Genomic DNA, 18,810 nt, shown 5'->3' on the forward strand with positions numbered 1-18,810 from the left:
GAAAAAGTGCTAAGGGACTAATTCCTGGTATAAAGGGGCATCATTTTAACCATTTACTCTTTCAAGCTACTTTTGTACAATTTAAAAGGAGTCATTTAAACAGTGTTTCATTATGCCCCATTGTTATCTATTTACTAAAGAACATTCAAGGATGTCTTCCCTTTTAAATAGTGGTCACTTCTTTAGTACACATTAGAGTAAAATAATAAAACCACAGCTCTTCCAAAACGAGGGTCTGGGAGTGGTTCTTTGCATTAATTCATATTATCCTTTTGTACTCAGGCTTAAACTAAGTAAAGGCAGTAAGTGAGTATGTTTAATGGACTATATTTTACATATAACAAATGCTCCAAAAAGGACTTTATATATGATTAAATGATAGTTATTTTAAACTACTCTTTCTTTAATCTTCCCAGTTTTTAGTTCTGTAAGTAATTTATATCACCAAAAAGCAAAACTGTTACAGAATACAGAAGTGCCTCCGGTAGGCCAGTTTAATGCTGTGCCCTAACCCTTCAGGAGCTCTGAATCCAGAGACCATCTGCTTGCAGGGCATTTATTTCTCGTTAACAAAAGCACAGCAAAGACGCAGCTCCCCGCACCCCAACAGTACCTTGTACAAGGACCCATGCTGTAGATTCCTGCTTGGATCTGCTTCCTAGAAAGTGCCTCTCACAATGAATGAGGCCGCTTCCCATTGTTGAGAGGATAAAAAACCCTGTAAGTCAGAAGTGCTCCCTTTTGCCACCACTGCTACAAAGCCTAAAGGCCAGTTCGGTGCTCGGGTGTTTGCAAACGGTTGGCCTTGTGCAACCTGGGCAGATCTGCTTTTGGTTTGTATTCCTGGCTGCCCCATCTTTCATCAGCTTCCATTCTCTAAGCCACATCAGAGCTTTTGGAAGTAGAAAGGGGGACAAATCCTGTAATAAATACCATAATAATAGCAAGGTTCTACTGTGTGTGAAAATAGAATAATTAATAATCAAGGAGCACGAAATAGCAGAAATATACCAGGTGAGATATTTTTCTTCCACAACTAAAAGGAATATGAAGGAAGTATTTGCCTTAGAACTCAACTGTAGCAAGCAAACACTGCAAAACTAAAGGCTCAGTTTTTGCATTAGGGACTTGCTTATCTGTCAGCTAATCCCTAGTGGCTCAGACGGTAAAGCATCTGTCTGCAACGCAGGAGACCAGGGTTCGATCCCTGGGTTGGGAAGATCCCCTGGAGAAGGAAATGGCAGCCCACTCCAGTATTCTTGCCTGGAAAATCCCATGGATTGCAGGGCCTGATAGGCTACTGTCCATGGGGTTGCAAAGAGTCAGACACGACTGAGCGACTTCACTTTCACTTTCACTATCTGTAAGCTATCTGAAATGAATGTTTCCTTTGAAAGAATCCCGGTCCCCCATTTCACGTCAGTCAGAATGGCTGCGATCCAAAAGTCTACAAGCAATAAATGCTGGAGAGGATGTGGAGAAAAGGGAACCCTCTTACACTGCTGGTGGGAATGCAAATTAGTGCAGCCACTATGGAGAACAGTGTGGAGATTCTTTAAAAAACTGGAAATAGAACTGCCATACGACCCAGCAATCCCACTGCTGGGCATACACACTGAGGAAGCCAGAATTGAAAGAGACACGTGTACCCCAATGTTCATCGCAGCACTGTTTATAATAGCCAGGGCATGGAAGCAACCTAGACCATCAGCAGATGAATGGATAAGAAAGCTAAGGTACATATACACAATGGAGTATTACTCAGCCATTAAAAAGAATACATTTGAATCAGTTCTAATGAGGTGGATGAAACTGGAGCCTATTGTACAAAGTGAAGTAAGCCAGAGGGAAAAACACCAATACAGTATACTAGCGCATGTATGTGGAATTTAGAAAGATGGTAATGACAACCCTGTATGCAAGACAGCAAAAGAGACACAGATGTATAGAACAGTCTTTTGGACTCTGTGGGGGGCGCGGGGGATGATTTGGGAGAATGGCATTGAAACATGTATGGTATCATATGGGAAACAAATCGCCAGTCCAGGTTCGCTGCAGGATACAGGAAGCTTGGGGCTGGTGCACTGGGATGACCCAGAGGGATGGTATGGGGAGGGAGGTGGGAGGGGGGTTCAGGATTGGGGAACACGTGTACACCCATGGCAGATGCATGTTGATGTATGGCAAAACCAATACAATATTGTAAAGTAAAAAAATAATAATAATAAAATTTTTTAAAAACGAATTCTCACAAAGAAAAAAAAAAAAGAATCCCGGTCCCCAAGTGCATGGCACCCAAAGCAAGGGAAAGAATAAGCAGCCTTGATGCCTTTCATCTCAGTCAGTGGTTCAAAAGAGATGACGAGTCTGGTGCTCAGGGTTCCAGGACTTGCTGCTCTAACCAGATGCTCTGGGTGTCTACCAGACATCCAAGAAAGAGGCTGTACTCTCTCCAAGCCACTAAGATTTCCTTTCCCATGGCCTGAGATAAGGAACAAATGAGGTCACTCATCAAAGGCCGACTGATCTCAAGGAGCTGCGGGGGTGGGAGTGTAAATCGATAGGGGCTTAGTGGAAGCCAATGCAGCAGGAAGTATGGAATTAAAACGCACTGTCCTCCCACCCAGAGAGTTTACTTCTAAGTACTTATCCCGAGAAATGTTTACTTGTACACATAAAGAGCACATACAAGGATGTTCAAGGCAGCATTGTTTCAAACAGCAAAACTTTAGGAACTAACCTAACTGCTCACCAGAAAGAGAATAACTAAATAAACTATGACACATACATGGAATATTTTATGGCGGCTAAGGAGCTGTCAGATTTCTACACACAGATATGGAAAGATCTGTAAGACACATTAAGGGAGCAAACATATAAGCTTTACAATGCACACAGTCTCCTTCCACTTGTGTAAAATTTTAAAATACCCAAACTGCATAGATACCTATTTCAAAACGCACAGATGTTAAACACATACAGACGTAGTTTAAAAAAAAAAAATTATGAAACTGATTATTATAATTAGAAGGAGCTGGATAGGCAAAACAATACAGTCATTTTTATCTGTATTGTTTCAATAGTTTAGAAGAACATATGTGTGTATTATTTATATAAACTATTTCTATAAGTTTGAATGATGATTTACTGTAAGAACACAAAATATGAAAAACAAAGAAAGCCTTTCTCTGACCCCACGTGGTAGGTTTTCCTCATGAAAGGGCGACATGGCACAGGAAGCCCACCACAGCACCAGCTACAAGCTACAGGCCTGGACCCCTCAGTCTGATATGCTTTGCAGAGCAGGTCTCAATAAATATTTGCTGAATAATGGTGCCTCGACTTCCTGTCTTATAAACAAGAGTCCTTACACACTACAAAAGTGTGAGTATGCCGTGCTAGACCTCCCCATGGATGCAAGGAAAGGAGGCAGGGTGGGCCCCTCAGAAGATGACCACGGCTGGGAAATCATGAACCTCACAGCCAGCCTGCTCTGCATCCTCAGGCCAAGCTGACCAAAGATACCCTCTCCTTCCTTCCCAGGTGGGGTCCACCTGTTAGCCGCATCTCTCCTGAGAAGGGTGCAGCTGGCCTTCCCTCCCTCAGGACGGTCCCCCAATTCCCTCCAGCCTGACCCTCACATTCAGTCATTCAAAAATTTCAACAGGTGATTTCTAAATGTACCCATCAACCAGTAAGGAGGAGGAAAAGAAATTAGCAGAAGTAACTGCTTTGTGGTTCTGGATAAGAAAGTCATTTTCCCCAGTCTGGACAGTGTCTGGGGCCCTGCTTAGTTAAAAATCTCCAAAAGAAGTCTTCATGCTACAAGGTGTGTGTCAGAAAAACAGCCATCTGTCTATCTACCCACCACACTCTGCCCCAGCCCTCATGCACACAGAGGGGACGGGTCCTCACTCAGACACTTCCTCTTCCAACCCCATCTTTAGCTTTTCTCACTGTGCCCTCCTCCCCACCTCCCAGGGCCAGTCTGCCTGCCCAGTCAAGCACATCACTGTCCACAAGAACCCCAGCTGTGAGAATCCCAATCTCACCTGAATTAAAAAGGGAAGACACCTTCTGGCACTTTCCTATTTCGAACACATGGCCAGAACAGGTCTTGGGGACATATCCTGCAGGGCTGACGGCAGAGGGCCCCAGGACTAGGAGCATGACAGGAGGCTCAAGTCTATTCCAGAATGACCGGCCAACCCCCACTGCCACCCCACGGGGCAAGGACACCCACCAACAGCGCTTCCTGCGGCTCAGCATCCAAGCAAGCAGTAACATTCTGCTCAGGCACCAGCATTCCAGAGCCTCTGCAATCTCTTTAGAGACTTTCCTAGGGGAGGTGCAGGTGAGGGTCTGTTCTAGAGTACCCCCCACCCCCGTACCACCACCACCACCACCACCCCGAGTTAACAAGACTAAGTGTCTCTACTGCTGGGCAAGTACTTCCATAGCAAGTCCTTCTCATGTTTTGCAGACAGTTAGGTTAGAAAAAGAAGCTACCCATGAATCTGCTACATGGGTCTTCTGTTTCTCACACAATCATTTTTAAAATATTGAACTTGAACTGAGGTTAAAGAAGGAATGCATCTCCCAGGGAGGGACCCCAAAGACCCTCCCTGAAGTGGGCTTATAAGATGCACATTTCAGGTGGTGTGTAAGGGGGAGCTGCTGGAGGCCAGTCAGACTGTGCCTGGGGGACAGGGGTGCTGGGGTGCAGGGTGGGATCCCGAGTCCCTCTTTTAAGCCCCCTTTCCAGCTGTATCTGATAACAGTTTCTACCCTTTGGACTTTTCAGTTAGCTCAGTTAATAAATTACAAACACACACGTACTTCTTTTTTCCCCAACTAAGCCAATTTGTGTTTCTGCAACTGGTAATCCAACAAGTTCTGGCCAATATACCAATATATCCTCACTCCAAAATAGGCTCATTTTTTTAAATACATTTCGTTTTTTTAAGTGTCTTTTGGTGTGGACCATTTTTAAAGTCTTTAGTACATTTGTTACAATATTCCCTCCATTTTATGTTTCAGTCTTTTTTGGCCACAAGGCATGGGGGTTCTTAAGTTTCCTGACCAGGGATCAAACCTGTGGCGTCTGCATTAAGGCAAAGTCTTGATCACTGGACTACCAGGGAAGTCTCTAAGATAGGCTCATTTTTAAAGGGTCTAAGCAGGAAAGTTCCAGTGTTTGAGGTGTGTCTATAAAACAATGAGATTCACTTTTTAACAATCCTTAAAGGATCCTTTGGGAATTCTTCTTAAGGAAGTAATAGAAGTAAATCTGAATCCTTTAAGACTTGGATTTGATTTCCAAAAAACTGCCAATACTCAAAATCTGTTCAATAAAAGGTCAATCTGGGTAACTCGTTCTCTGTCAACATGAGGTAAGATGACAAAAGAGATGCTATAACTTGTACAAGACATAAATGGATTCACCGTTAAGATCAGGAAACCACATCTGGATTAAATGTTACTACACAAGTCCATCCAGTCTGGTCATTTTGCTGCCCTCCCTCCACCAACCTTCAAACGAAATGTCTCACAAACACACATACACACACAAGTACAACCACTCACACATGGTTCACACACAATGCTGAGCACAGAAGCCGGCTTATGACGCAGGGATTCAAAAAGTATTAAGCACGTGTCTTACTTCTCTCCTGCTTCAAATACAAAGAGCTAAATTTGCCAAGAAATATACAACCCTGAAATTTAAGGCAAACTCTGACAGGTATTTCCTGAGATTGTCATTAATACTGGACAATGAAAGTCAGCCTCTCAGGCAAACATTAATCATTAGCCAATTGTTGAAAATTAACTACTAATCTATAAAGGACATGCCACGGAGCCCTGCACGTCTTTCATTTATGGACCTACTCATTTCACATGCATTTCCTCGTGTGCCTACTGTGCCCGTATGCAGAGTGAAGCTCACAACACCACAGAGATCAACCAGACTCCAGCCTCAGCATGTGCTACATTCGTCCAAAGTCAGTTAGCTCATCATCCAAAGAGCCAGGCTGTCAGAGCCCAGAGACCATATACAGAACTGCACTGCACACACCAAGCGACATCCCACAGTAGTTACAGAATAAGGTGAAAAGGGGTGAATGTCTGCAAAGAGGAAAGCAAGTACTATTTACACAGGCTGGTGGGGTAGACTGTGCGGACAAGGACCAGAGAAGGCTGCAGTGAGGGCAACACAGGAGCAATCCTTAAAAAAAAAAAAAAAAACAGAATCTAGAGGCACGCAGAAAGACACACAGTTCAAACAGAAAGACACAGAGACGAGGTACGGAACTAAAAGCCACCTTCTAGGCAGAGCCCAGGGAGCCAAGTGATGACACTGTGTCTCAGGTATTTCAGTTCAATTCACACCATACACTATGTGAGATGCTAAACCCTGGAGCATGCAGAGCCAATGAACTTCCTTTTTAAACCCAGGAAACACAGTGTGGGGATCTCAGCCATGGAGGACAGAATGCAATCAAAGTAGGCTGTCCCCCAGCACTCCCGGCCCTCGTAAAGCATCTGGTCTCACTGACAAGAAGCCCCAGGCGGCATGCTTCCCAGGGAGCCTCCCAGCACCCTGCTACTACTGGCCCTGGAGCCGGAGCACAAAATCTACAGGAATGCTCAGTAGGGAAACCCAGCTCCAGTGGCGCCTCAGCCACCGGGACATAAGAAGCAGGGTCAGAAGACCCTCAGCTCTTCAAGAGTGAACACTTGGAACTTGCCACCCACCCCCAACCAAGGATTTGGGAGGCGTCCACGGAGAGGCCTGCCACCTGAGGAGATCCTGAGTTCAGAGGAAAGACTGAAGGGTGAGGAGATTCTCCTGAGAGTGGTCATTCAGTGGTCCTCAACAACCCGCGTTTATGAACATCATGTACACACCTTCGGGCTCCGTGCTGGTGGGGTTCCAAAAGGATTCACTGTGAATTGTATTCTGAAGAGGCTTGATAAGATAAAGATAAGATGTGCACATACATAACTAAAATATAGAGTGTTTCATGTGCAAAGTGCCAGGAGAACAGTTCAGATAACAGTGTTACTTCTAATCAGGTTCAGAAAAGGCTTCACCGAAGAGACGTCCTTTTAAGATTCTTCCTAAGGACAGTGATGACGATGAAGGGGTGGGAGGGGGGAAGAGGTATTTCAGATGGAGAAAAGGCCAGGAGGTGGACCAGAGTAGGGAGGGGTGTTTAGGAAAGGCTGGTGGGTGAATAGAATAGGGTGGGGTGGGGGGCATGAAGGAGAGGCACAGGGAGTCAACCAGAAAAGGTCAGGAAGACCAAGGAGGACTTGGACTTCCTTCGGAGAGCAGGTGGCTCCTGAAGCCTCAGGGTCATGCCACCCGGCCACAAAGTGAATGGAGAGGAAGGGGAAGACGCGGGGGGCTTTTACCTGGTAAAAGGACAGGGTGGCAGAGGCCATGCCCCGCCCCCCCGCCCCCGCCGACTCCATGGCTGCAGACACTGAGGAAGCTGGGTGCCCCCTCTTTGGAAGGTTCTAATTTGAGGCTGTTTAGCACTATAGAGCCTAGGAGTGGGGTGGGAGTTCCAGGTACAGGATGCCCAGACTGAGGCTTAAGTCAGTTGCTTATGAGAAACTGAAGTTCGGAAAGCCAAATAAAGCATTTTCCACCACAATGAAGTACAGGAATTGTGATCGTCCCCACTCTGACACTCCATAAAGAAGCGCTCTCTGCAGCCCCTGCCCCGTGCTAACAAGAAAATTAAATGAATGATATATGCTTTCAATAAGTGGAACTGAAGAACCCCTGCGACTGACTGATCTAAGAGGGAGATGGCTGTGGGAACTGAGTTGCACCGTTTCCATGGCTGCAGCCTCCATGGGTCCCTGCAAGTCCACAAAGGAAAGCTGCACAGAAACTTGAGACTGTTTATATATATATATTTTTTTTTTATAAAAACTACCCCTGGGAAAACTTGCTGCCCCCAAGGTAATCTCAAATGCCCAAAGCTGGCTCAGTGACGTGCAACCCAGGCCAAACCCACACTGGACCGAGGGTAATGGCCACATTTCTTAGGCAACGAAAGTAATAATTTCACGACAAACTACCTGCAACAGGCAAAAACATCTTCCACAAAACTGGCCCTGAACTGTACTCTGTGTGCTCAACATCCACATTCCCAACAGAGCCTGCAGGCAAAGGAAACCACCAGCTCCCTGACACGTACAGCTTTGCAATCCGTATGGGTCTCTGCCCTTTGTTTTGCCATTCACATTCATTGAAAGGTATTTACTACAGATGAAAAATAAGCTTCATTCAGCTGCCTCTAAACCAACCCCCAAAATAGAGCAATCACTTTGGTATAAATGGGGTCACATATATTAAAAAAAAAAAAAAAAAAACTTGCTCCCTGGAAGGAAGACTGACATGGCATGGGACCTTGATGAGAGTCAGGGGGGAATCCACAGTTTTCCCTTCCCACAGTGGGACAAGAGATATTTAAAGAGTTAGGCAGAGATTAAACTCATCCGGCCATGTGACCAGCCAAGTAAACGAAGACACAAACTAGAATGCTCTAAGCCTTAGAATATTAAGAGGTCAAAGAAATAAATGTTGGTTTTTTAAAAAGGCTTGCCAAACTAACACCCTGCCCTCTCCCATCCACAAAGACCACTATTTAAGAACTGTCAAGAAAAGATCCACTGGCGAGGGACTGCAGGGGTTAGGAAGAGAGATTTATTCATTTCCTATAGTGTGTTTATTTCCTATATTTATTCCCTCAGTTATTAGCTGAGAAATCCAAATGGTCTGACACTTCTTATATTAGTGCCCTAAATTTCCCTGGGGGAAAAAAAAATCGGAATATCAATTGACTTATACATGCAGCTACATTAATTATTCCATTGATCTGAATTAATCTGCCTTTCTGAAAGGTATTTATTTTCTAAGTTTGTTTAATCATGTTCTCTTGAGCTACAAAAAGCAACAAACTGGGTCACCATCCACGTTGTTAAATTTGGTAACAAGGCTGACACCATCTGTGGCCTAGACTGATGATCTAGCCCCACTGATGGGGGCTTTTCACTACTTCTGCTTCTCCTTTGAAATGACTGTCTAAAGGCACATGTCTACAACCAAATCAGAAGCTATTTAAAATAGCCAGAGTCACACAAATCATCTCTAACACAGTATAAATATATACTAACAGTCAGTCTTTATCTGTATATCCAACTCCCATTTCCAGTTGTTCTTGCGGTAGCAGTATCCATAATTTTTTAAAATTCTCTACACAGCAGACTACAAAAGCCCAAAGATGAAGAGACATCACACTACATATAAAATATGCTGCACATGAGAGATGCAACATGAAATCCCGTACATAAACCGTGAAGTCTAAAGTCATAAGAGCATACGGTCACCGTCTCCAGACCCTGGGAGAGCTCTCCCCACCTAGTTCTACCTTTACCACACACAGCTAAGAACATTCAGACCTATTAAAATACAGCTTCCACAGAAGAAACCAAAAACAAATGGAACCAGCTGAGCGAGGGAAAAGCAAAGCAGGAGAGAGAATTGCTGTTACCCGGGACCAGGCCCTCATGCACCTCACTTCTGCATGGGCTCCGGTCATGAAGGACTGATCCTTGCAAAGAGGATGCCACAGCACCAGAAAAATTCTGAATTCTGAATCATCAAGGCAAGATTACAGGATGTCAGAGGTAAAAACAACCCTGGCGATCTTCTCGTCCAGTCCCCTGAATTGACAGATGGGTCAACAGCAATGCAGAAAGGATCTGGGAAACGCCCCAAAATACAGCCAGTTAACAGCCCAGAGGGACAATTCCTAGTCCCATTCCAGTGCTTCTCAGTGCTTTTTTTTTTTTTTTTAACGATATCAACCTTTCCCAAAGGAAGTTCCATGAAACACTGTGATGCATGCTGCCAAAAAAATGTTTAAAGAATCCATGACCAATTACTTTTAGGGACTAAGCTGAGTTAAACAAAATGAAACTGGTTTTTTAACTACAGACTTTCCTGGAGCTTTTACTGAGTTAATGTGCACGATAAATCTTTAAGAGAGCAATAAAGTATATGGAAGTATCCCAATTTATTTCACTATAGAATCATTTTATCCTGGAGCATGTCATAGGACTAACAGGAGGAACTTAGACATTCTATTATATTATTCTCAGAATTATGTTCTATGATGATTAGTTTTGTCGTGTTCTACTTCTGCAACAATAGCTGATGTACAAAATCTACATGATAACTCTCTACTTACCAGAAAAATCGACCAAAGTACCCCAAACTCCCAAATAACACTAGATAAGGGAAAAAAAGCTAACATTACCAGGAAGAGAATGGCAGAACCAAAAAAAAGGCTACATGGAGAGAAAAGTTATTTTTAAATCTGCTACAAACCTCTTCCATGAAAAGTTTCACATCTATTTATACAAAATTCATGACTTTAAACACTTCATTCATTCAGTATAAATTTGAGAATACAGCTCAAAAGAGAAAAAAAAAAAAACCACTGCTGCAAAACTCTGTGAAACATCACACGCATCATTGTAAATTTCAACCACTCAGAAAGCCAGCTGCCCACTTCAGTACTGAGGTCAATGACAAGCACACATCAAGACAAGCAGCAATTCTAAGGACACTTACCAAGTTATGATTTGTTGAATTAGAATCATCTTCAGGGAATGGGATGTAAATAGCTAAGGCCACACAATTGGCAAAAATAGCCAATAATATAAATATGTCAAATGGTCTGAAAGTTTTTGTTAAGGTCTATATGTGTCATGCTAACATACACCATCTCTCTCATCACACTCTCAATCACACCATCTTGAACTGCTTTTTAAATGACAATCTTACACACAAATCCTTATTCAAATGACTGCTGTGACGATGAGGTTTCCAGCAGCAGTAATCATCAGTGGTCAACTCACAGCAGATCTTCCTATCAAATGACCTCTCCACGAGTCCTTTTCTTCTGTGGTAAGGATTACGTTACACTCATCCTTCTGTTGGACATTCTATATGAAAACCTAAAAGTCCATCCAATTAGGGCACTGTGTGAACCAGGTTTCTGCTTCGTGTCGTTTTCACAGCAACAAGGGCCTTAGAAAGCTAAATTCCTGGCTGTTGTAGACACAAAGAAAAATCATCATGAGATAAATCTCTTTCACAAATCCCTGCCACCATGTGCTAGAGCCATTTTCTTGGTGGCTCTTCTTGGCCAGGTCCGCCTGGATCTCCTGCCTGGACTAGAACAGGACAAGTCACCGAGGACCTTTTCCAAACCACCTGCGACTGTCTCGTAGCTATTCCAATCCTGTAACAAGCGAGTCAGGCTTCATCTCCCTCCTCTGCTTTCCTTACTAATCAGTAGTTACCACTGTTTCAGATTAGAGCTGGACTGTAGCTCTGTTTATAATGTGTTGTTATTGTGTTCAATTCATAAACAAATCAAATACAAGGCCATAAGAAATCAGCACCAGACACTTTCAGAGTTCGATTTAACATTTCTAAATCTCAGGGGTCTGTCTGGAAGAATCACTCTGTGAGCAGCCTCAACAGATACTTGCTTAAACATTCTGGTGTTATTAAGAGACACTGTCAAAACTGGCAATACAAAATTTGACATCTGCCAAAAATGACTGTTTTTCCTCTCTTGGTTTTCAGCCTTTCCAAATGCAAGGTTTCACAAGCACCAATCTAATCCCTAACTCCAGGCTTGGTTGTACAGCACTGTTTCTCCCAAACGCTCATCCACTCAAGGCAAAGCCACAGTTTCACTAAACACCTCCAAGTCCTAAAGCTGGGAGGACGTGCACAGATTTTCTGCATTTACCTGGACTTCCTTCTGGAAAATCCAAAGATGCTGAAGGAAATAAAGACCCCTCATGTCTCTGTTCCATTGCATTTCATGAAACCTCAACCTTCTGAAGGACTTTAACACTCACTGAAACATGGATGTGAATGATGTTATTTCCTTACTAATTTGATGGGCTTATTTGTCAAGACACTTTTCCTTCCCTCATAGTTATTCTTTTAACTCACCTAGTATTACAAAATATCTTATGTAGGGATCCAACTTTAAGGCAATCTACTTTAAAAAGACTTGAGAAACTCCTTTTCATCTTTCCTTTTGGCAATTCCTTCTAAAACTTAAAAAGTCAATTGCCCCAAAGCCATCCTATATGGAAACACACTCACTGCCTCTTCCATCTCCCACATCACCATTCTGCCTTTTAAATTTCCTGATACCTAGATGATAAACCAGCAAATCAGAGAAGTACTAATGCTATTTAGGAAAACCAAACAAAAGACTACTTTTTTCATCACAGTGAAAAAAAGTTTCAGATTGCAGGTAATGCTGGATCCTCTCCTTCTGCCACAAGATTCTGACAAGCCAAGCAGAACAGTGTCAGAGAAATAGATGGGGCTGATCCTAAATCTCCCTTCCTTGTTCTCCCAAGTGCAGGACATACTGCCTTGCCTGCATGTATAAACAAACAGCAGGTTCAAAAAACTCATTCACCCAGTGCTGACAGAGCCTGGCACAGCTGACTTTAGAAGGCTGTCTATGCCCTGCTCCCAGAACTTAAAGGAAACTGTCAACTGAAAACAACACATCACATATCGTTTCAGAATCTCTTCTGTAAACGCTTCCCGTCTGCAGGGCGGCTTCTCCCTGTGCTGGCAGCCACAGCCCCTAATTCCTGCACATACGTGTCTGGTGGTACGGGAAAGGGAGTCAGCAGCACCATCCAGGAGTTCACTCCGTTCACATAAATTACTATATACAAATTACGGTGCACAAAGAGAAACAGCACCAGGCCTCCCACCTCACTCCGCATGAAATTAATGACCCCACTGAGAGGTCTCTGCTTACTCAGAGTCACGTCAAGCCAACCTGAGGGGGAGGAGACCTTTGTGACTAAGTACGATCTGACTAAGTGCTCCTACCATGTCACTGAGAGACCACCCCTCCTGAGGGACACCCCCTCCCTGTGGATCCCACTCCCTCCTGGGCCAACACCAGTGTTCAGTCCTCAGACTCAAAAAGAACCTATACAGAAAAACACATCCACACAACCCCAGCCATGTGAGAGACACCGCAGCACCCGCTGGAGAAGAGACATCTGTTCTGGAAAGGAAACGCACATGAAAACCCCTCAAATCCTACCCTGGGCTACTCTCTCTACAACCTTTCTAGACAGTTACCTCATTTTAACTCTCCGTGAGCACAGAAAATAGCCAGCTGAGACAGAAGGCTGCCTCGCTAGGCACTCAAATGATAAGGGGGTTCCAGCTCCACTCGCCAGCCAGCTGGTAACCAGTATCCTCTCTTTAGAGCATGGCCTCTTGACCCGGGCTCGGTGGGAAAGCCCTACATACATACTCCTTCCCAAGCCTAGGAACTACTCAAGGGCCCGGGTCGACCCCAAATATAATTCTGGGAAAAGGAAATGCTGTGCTTTACCCAAACCAGTGAATCATCTGACTAATTAGAAAGCTATTTGCTCAGAAAGAAGACCTCAGTCAACCTTTTCTGATGGGTGGCAGGAACTAGAGCCTGGCCTCCAGGTTAAGGGAGGGGCTGAGCAGGCAATGCACCCCAGTTTTCCAAGATCTGAGCCCTAATAACCTGCCTGGGGCATTTGGAGTTCAGGTTTAAAAATACAAAGGAGAAACCCAGAAATGTAACTCCAGTCCAAGGATACAGAATTTTTTTTTTATAAAGGCAACAACTGCAAATTCCTCCACGGAGAGGCCTGGGCGCTAACTCACACGGGCTTTGGAAGAAGAGGCACACACAAACCTCTCCCTCCACAGGCTCCCTCATGCTCACATTTCAAATGCTGTTTTGGAACTTGTCAAAAGGAAATTCCAGGAAATCATAGCACTGATGACCAAATCGCTCCCTCCCTCTGAAGCAAATGTTCATATTTGTAGCTACCTGAACAATCAGACTCACCAAATGGCAGACCTACAAGCAACCTTAGCATTAATTGGAGTATCCAAAGCAAATTTCAAACATCAGAATGAGAAGAATTCCACTAAAGGTCAAAAATGTATTTATTCCTAGTAGAGTTTTATTTTTTAAGGAGCATACCTTATTTGCAATAGCTTCAATTCATACCGCTGCCAAAAAGCAAAGGTGCATTTCAACTAGCCATCTAGTGTCAGATGACCAAAGGTTAATGTAAGTTTCAGGTTGTCATTCCCTGCCCCCCCGACCACCACTACACACACACACACACACACACACACACACACACACACAGTAGCCTAAATTTACCCAGAGAGATACCCTTCTGTACCCAGAGGAGATAGGAAATTATATACCATGAAACCCTGTACACACGGCTTCTGTTGCTCACATTCCAAAGTGCTATCACTTTGTTAAGTGCCATTCCAGACAACAAATCCTTTTAAAGAACAGATGGTAAAAGAGAAAATGAGAAACACTTCCCCCATAAAAGGATACTTCCATTCCACTATACTAATGCAGGCTCTTCGGATGGGGTTATTGAGAGACAAACAGAAAAGGGCACGGGCAGGTCGGCTGTTGGACGAGTTACCCTGTTTTTTGCTCTTGGCGTATTGCTGACGTTTTCTTTGGGAGAGAGATCCGACAGGTGGGGGTGCGGAGGTGCTCATAGTTTGGGCAGCCTTGGCCTGTCTAGCAGCGTCGATTGCAGCTTGCCAAGACAGGACGGTTTGCTTGGAGCTATTCGGCTGAGAAGTTGGTCCTTCACCAGAAAGAGGGAGCCTGGTGCCTCTTGCATAGTTTGCCTCTGGGAAGAAGGAAAAAGAAAAATTAAAAAAAAAATGACACAATGAGAATCCAGTGTCAGAAGAAAGCTGAAGTGGTTCCCCATCAAGAAGAGCAGGGAAATCATCCCCATGTTTGCACTGGAAACCTCATATTCTATTTTTCAGAAGCAGGGTTAGGTCAGCCAGAGCAGCAAGAAAGTCCCTGAGCTCTGCCCAAAGTGTCAATAACACACGACCGCTGCATTTCGCCCAATGGGTTAGTACCTCTCTACATCCATATCTTCACAAGAAGTCTTTCAGTGCCTTCCTTCAGACAAACTGAGGTCATTTCCACTTATACTCCACATCTTTTCTGACTTTCAAAACCCGTGTATCTCTAGTGAGTTAACAGATATATACCACAGCTTTCCTCCAAAATAACTACCATCACCAAAAAAAAAAAAAAAAAAAGCAGTGGCAATAATTCAATAGTCTTAATCATTTTCAGGGTGTTACTCCAACATCTTTCCACAGCCACAAATGCATTTTTTTCAGCATGGGAAAAATAAATAAAAACTGGCACCACTGGCACCAGGGCAATACCAAGAGCCCCATAACAAATACCTAGATTATGCACTGACACTTCCTGCAAATGAAAATTCATGATGCTTGGGACTCATTTCCTCCACAGGCTTCCGAAAACAGAAAACATCTTTAGGGCTTTTTTGCATTTTAAATTGCAGCCGCAGCAGCCAAACCAGCAACCAGAGAAACAGACAAGGCAGGCAGCCTGCATCCTTACACCTAGAAGAGACAGGCTGAGTTATGTCAGGGGCCCTCAAGGCCTAAACAGGAACCATCTCAGCATAGGCTGGGACCCAAGTACACACAGGATAGAACCCCAAGGAGGCTTCATGTGCAAAACCCTCTCCAGCCTGGGGTCAGGCCAGGACCCAGGCAGGTCTCCCAGGAACCTGCCTGCCTTGGGTCACAACCTCCTTACTGAGACAGAAGTCACAACGAGAGGGATGGGCATTTGTGAAACCAATTCTTGCTAAGTAAAGAGCACAAGGGAGAGTCAGAGCCGAGCACAGGTCTGCCTGGTTAGCAGCCTGAGAGGGGTCCACAGGAGTGGGCAGCAGAGGTCTGAACCAGGGGAGGAGTCGTCCCAAGTCTTACCTTGGGGAGCGCTCATTGGGAAAGATGTGAGCCCACAGAGAGCTGTGGGGACTCCAGCGACCTCTAAGGAGGAGTGAAGAGGGCTGGCCAGGAGCTGCACCCTCTTCCTTCGACCCAGCCGGGCCGGCCGGCAGCGTGGTAACTGCACGTGGTGCCCGGGCCGGGCTAGGGAGGGGAGCCCCACGGCGGCTGTGACTCCCCGGGCATTGCTAGGTTACCGACGTGTGCACAGCGGCGCTGGGAGCGGGAATACACTTTCCATCCGACCCTCTGGCTAGCGATTCCGAGACCCAGCCTCCCTTTCAAGGGTAGCAAAGTGCTTCACCCACCGACGAGAAGGGTGAAACCTGGCAACCCTGTAATTTTCCAGATGCCACCAGAGACCTTCTTCCTAATATACCAGGGGGCGGGAAAGGAGGCGAAGAGGCTAGAAAGGGGGCTCGGGCTGAAGACTCACAGCCACCCTCTTCCCATCGCTCGCGAGCGTTGGAGGAAAGTTGAGCCCGAGGACACTGAACCCGAATCACCTAGGCTCACCGCCCCTCCGGCGGCGGCGGCGGCACCGTACTCCACGGACCCCACGGCCACCCCACCCCACAAATGCAGAATTAACTCTGACATTCAAGGCCTGAAGGGGAGAATGGAGTGGTTGTCACGCATCTCCCCTTTCTATGTAGATGACACCGAGCTAGAAGCATCCTCTCCAACCCCCTCAACCCACCAGCGCATCAGAGACGGGAGGGGGGTGAGAAGGAAGAGGGGGTGGAAAGAGGAGGACCATGACAAGGATGAGATTTGGCAGCGGGTGCCCAGGCTCTGGCTGCTCACCGTTCGCGTGGTCCGCTTGCTGCTGCCGTTGATGCTGCATTTTTTTCATCATCATCATCATCATCATCCACGAACATTTATTGAGCGCCTACTGTGTGCAGGGCACTGTGCTAGGCGTTGGGGCGGGGGAGGAACGGGTAAAGGGGGTGACCGATAGGTAAGAGCCGCGGTCCCTGCCCTTAGTCAAGCTTCAGCAGGGGGTGGGGAGGGACGGGGACAGATAACAGAAAATAAGAATAATTTATAAAAAACCGCTGGCCACCCACGCTCCCTCTTTTTCAAAATTGGAGCAAAATAAACTTTTTCTAAAAAATAAGATCAGATGTATATATTATCCTGATAATATATACATGCAAATTTTTTTGCTGCAAAGGAGAATTGGCTTGGTCCCCCCCTCTAGCGGAGGGACGCCGCGGGGATGCCGGCCCGGCCGCCGGGGCCGCTCGGCGCGCCCCCCATGCCCGCCCGCTCGCCCGCCCGCCGCGGTGCCCGGTGCCCGGTGCCCGCCGCCGCCGCCCGCGCCGCCGCTGGCTCGGGACCGCGGGCAGCCGGAGCTCACATCCGGGGACGGAGGCGCTCGCTCGCTCACTCCGCGCCCGCCGCGCCGCGCCGCACGCCGGCTTCGCCCTGGCGACGCTGCGCGCCCGCCGCCGCGTCCTCCTCCCTCCCCCCGCCCGCCCCGGGCCTCCCACAGGCTGCGCTGCGCCCCGGCGATCAGAGGCCGACCCGCGGCTCGCCCCGCACGGCCCACGCGGTGCGGGTGGCCGCCGCGTGGGACTCGGGGGCCCGCCGGCCTGGCTCGGCTGACCCGCGGGCGCCGAAGGGTTAAGCGCGCTCCAGCCGCTGGCCGCCTGCTTAACCCCCTCGGCGCCGCGGCGTGCTCTCCCCTTCCCCCCCGCCCCCCGGCGCGCCCCCCGCCCAACTCGCGGGCACAGCCCGCGGATCCCGCCGAGATCGGGTGCGGATGAACCGCTCCTCCACCGGCATTTCTTCAGGTCGGGCGGCCGGGGGACTTTAGGCTCCCACGGCGGGCCTTGGCTCCCGGCTCCATCCTACCCCGCTGCACACCTGGAGGAGGCCCCGCCCCCTGGGAACACAGGTGCGGGCGGGAGGTCGTCGCTCGGGTGGCGAGGGCCTCTGCCCGGCTCCCAAACCGCTCCGGGGCGGGGCTGGAGCCCCGTACCTTTCCCCGGCTCTTTCCAATTGCGGGGGGGCTAGGGAGCCCGGCTGTCTGGAGAGCACTCACTGCCCCAGGTAACAGCCCCTTTAGATCTAACCTGGTTTGCAAAGCGTCCTCCATCGCCCCCTCCCCCGCCTCCCCATCCCCCCCATCCCCCTGTGCAGGATCTGGCTTGGCTGTGGGCTCTGACACCGTTGGGGGAGGGGGAGGACATCGCTCTTTCCCACTCCCTCCCTCCCTCTCCATCCCCACCCCCACTTGTGTTAGGAGGCAGGTACGGGGAAGTCAAAGCCTCCAAGGTCTTGCAAACTGGGTCCCTTGAAGGAATAGGCAGTGCTGCTAGAAACTGCAGACTCCCGTGTAGAAGTAAGGAGAGTAGTTGGTTTTATGGTACCTTCACGGTCTCATTTCGTGGGGGGCGGGGAGGGGGGGGTGCGGATTTTGCAAATGGCAGTTCCCGTCCAGAGGGGAAGCTACTGTCTCGAGTGCGTGACCGGTATTTCTCATGTAGCGGTCGTACTGGCTCTTGAATAAGGACGTCTGCTTAGTTACTTCACAAGGTCCGATATATTTGCTTTGGTTCTGATCTGCATGTTCCTACAGCCTTTTAGAATGTTTGGGAACAGAGACTTAAAAGCAAAAACAAAGCAAAAAGCTCAGCGCAAACCAAGAAATTAAGGGAAGGTGCTCTTTGGCCAAAGAAGGCACACTGGGCACCCTTAGCTGTTGGGGGCCACCTGAGGAGTGGGGAGGAGGGCGGGGAGAACCTTCCAGAGAGGGCATCCGGACAAGATGGATGGGACAACCAACCTTCCTGTCCTTTTCTGTTTTTACAAGGAGAGGCAAGGAGAGAGCCTTGAGG

At 47.1% G+C, this 18,810-nt stretch overlaps 1 protein-coding gene across 22 annotated transcripts in view; it reads right to left on the reverse strand.

The window, feature by feature from the left end:
• Positions 1-17,211, reverse strand: part of CACNA1D (calcium voltage-gated channel subunit alpha1 D) — a 362,663-nt gene extending 345,452 nt beyond the window's left edge. For all 22 annotated transcript variants that reach the window (XM_061396674.1, XM_061396665.1, XM_061396667.1 and 19 more), the window contains exons 1-3: positions 16,769-17,211; positions 14,493-14,802; positions 10,658-10,763 (exon numbers count right to left, since the gene is read on the reverse strand). In XM_061396674.1, the coding sequence (XP_061252658.1) occupies positions 10,658-10,763; positions 14,493-14,802; positions 16,769-16,835 (483 nt within the window). In that variant the 5' untranslated portion in view covers positions 16,836-17,211. The remainder of the gene's footprint in view (positions 1-10,657; positions 10,764-14,492; positions 14,803-16,768) is intronic.
• Between the last annotated feature and the right edge of the window lie 1,599 nt (positions 17,212-18,810).

Source organism: Bos javanicus, chromosome 22 (genome assembly GCF_032452875.1).
Source record: "Bos javanicus breed banteng chromosome 22, ARS-OSU_banteng_1.0, whole genome shotgun sequence".
Lineage (NCBI taxonomy): Eukaryota > Metazoa > Chordata > Mammalia > Artiodactyla > Bovidae > Bos > Bos javanicus.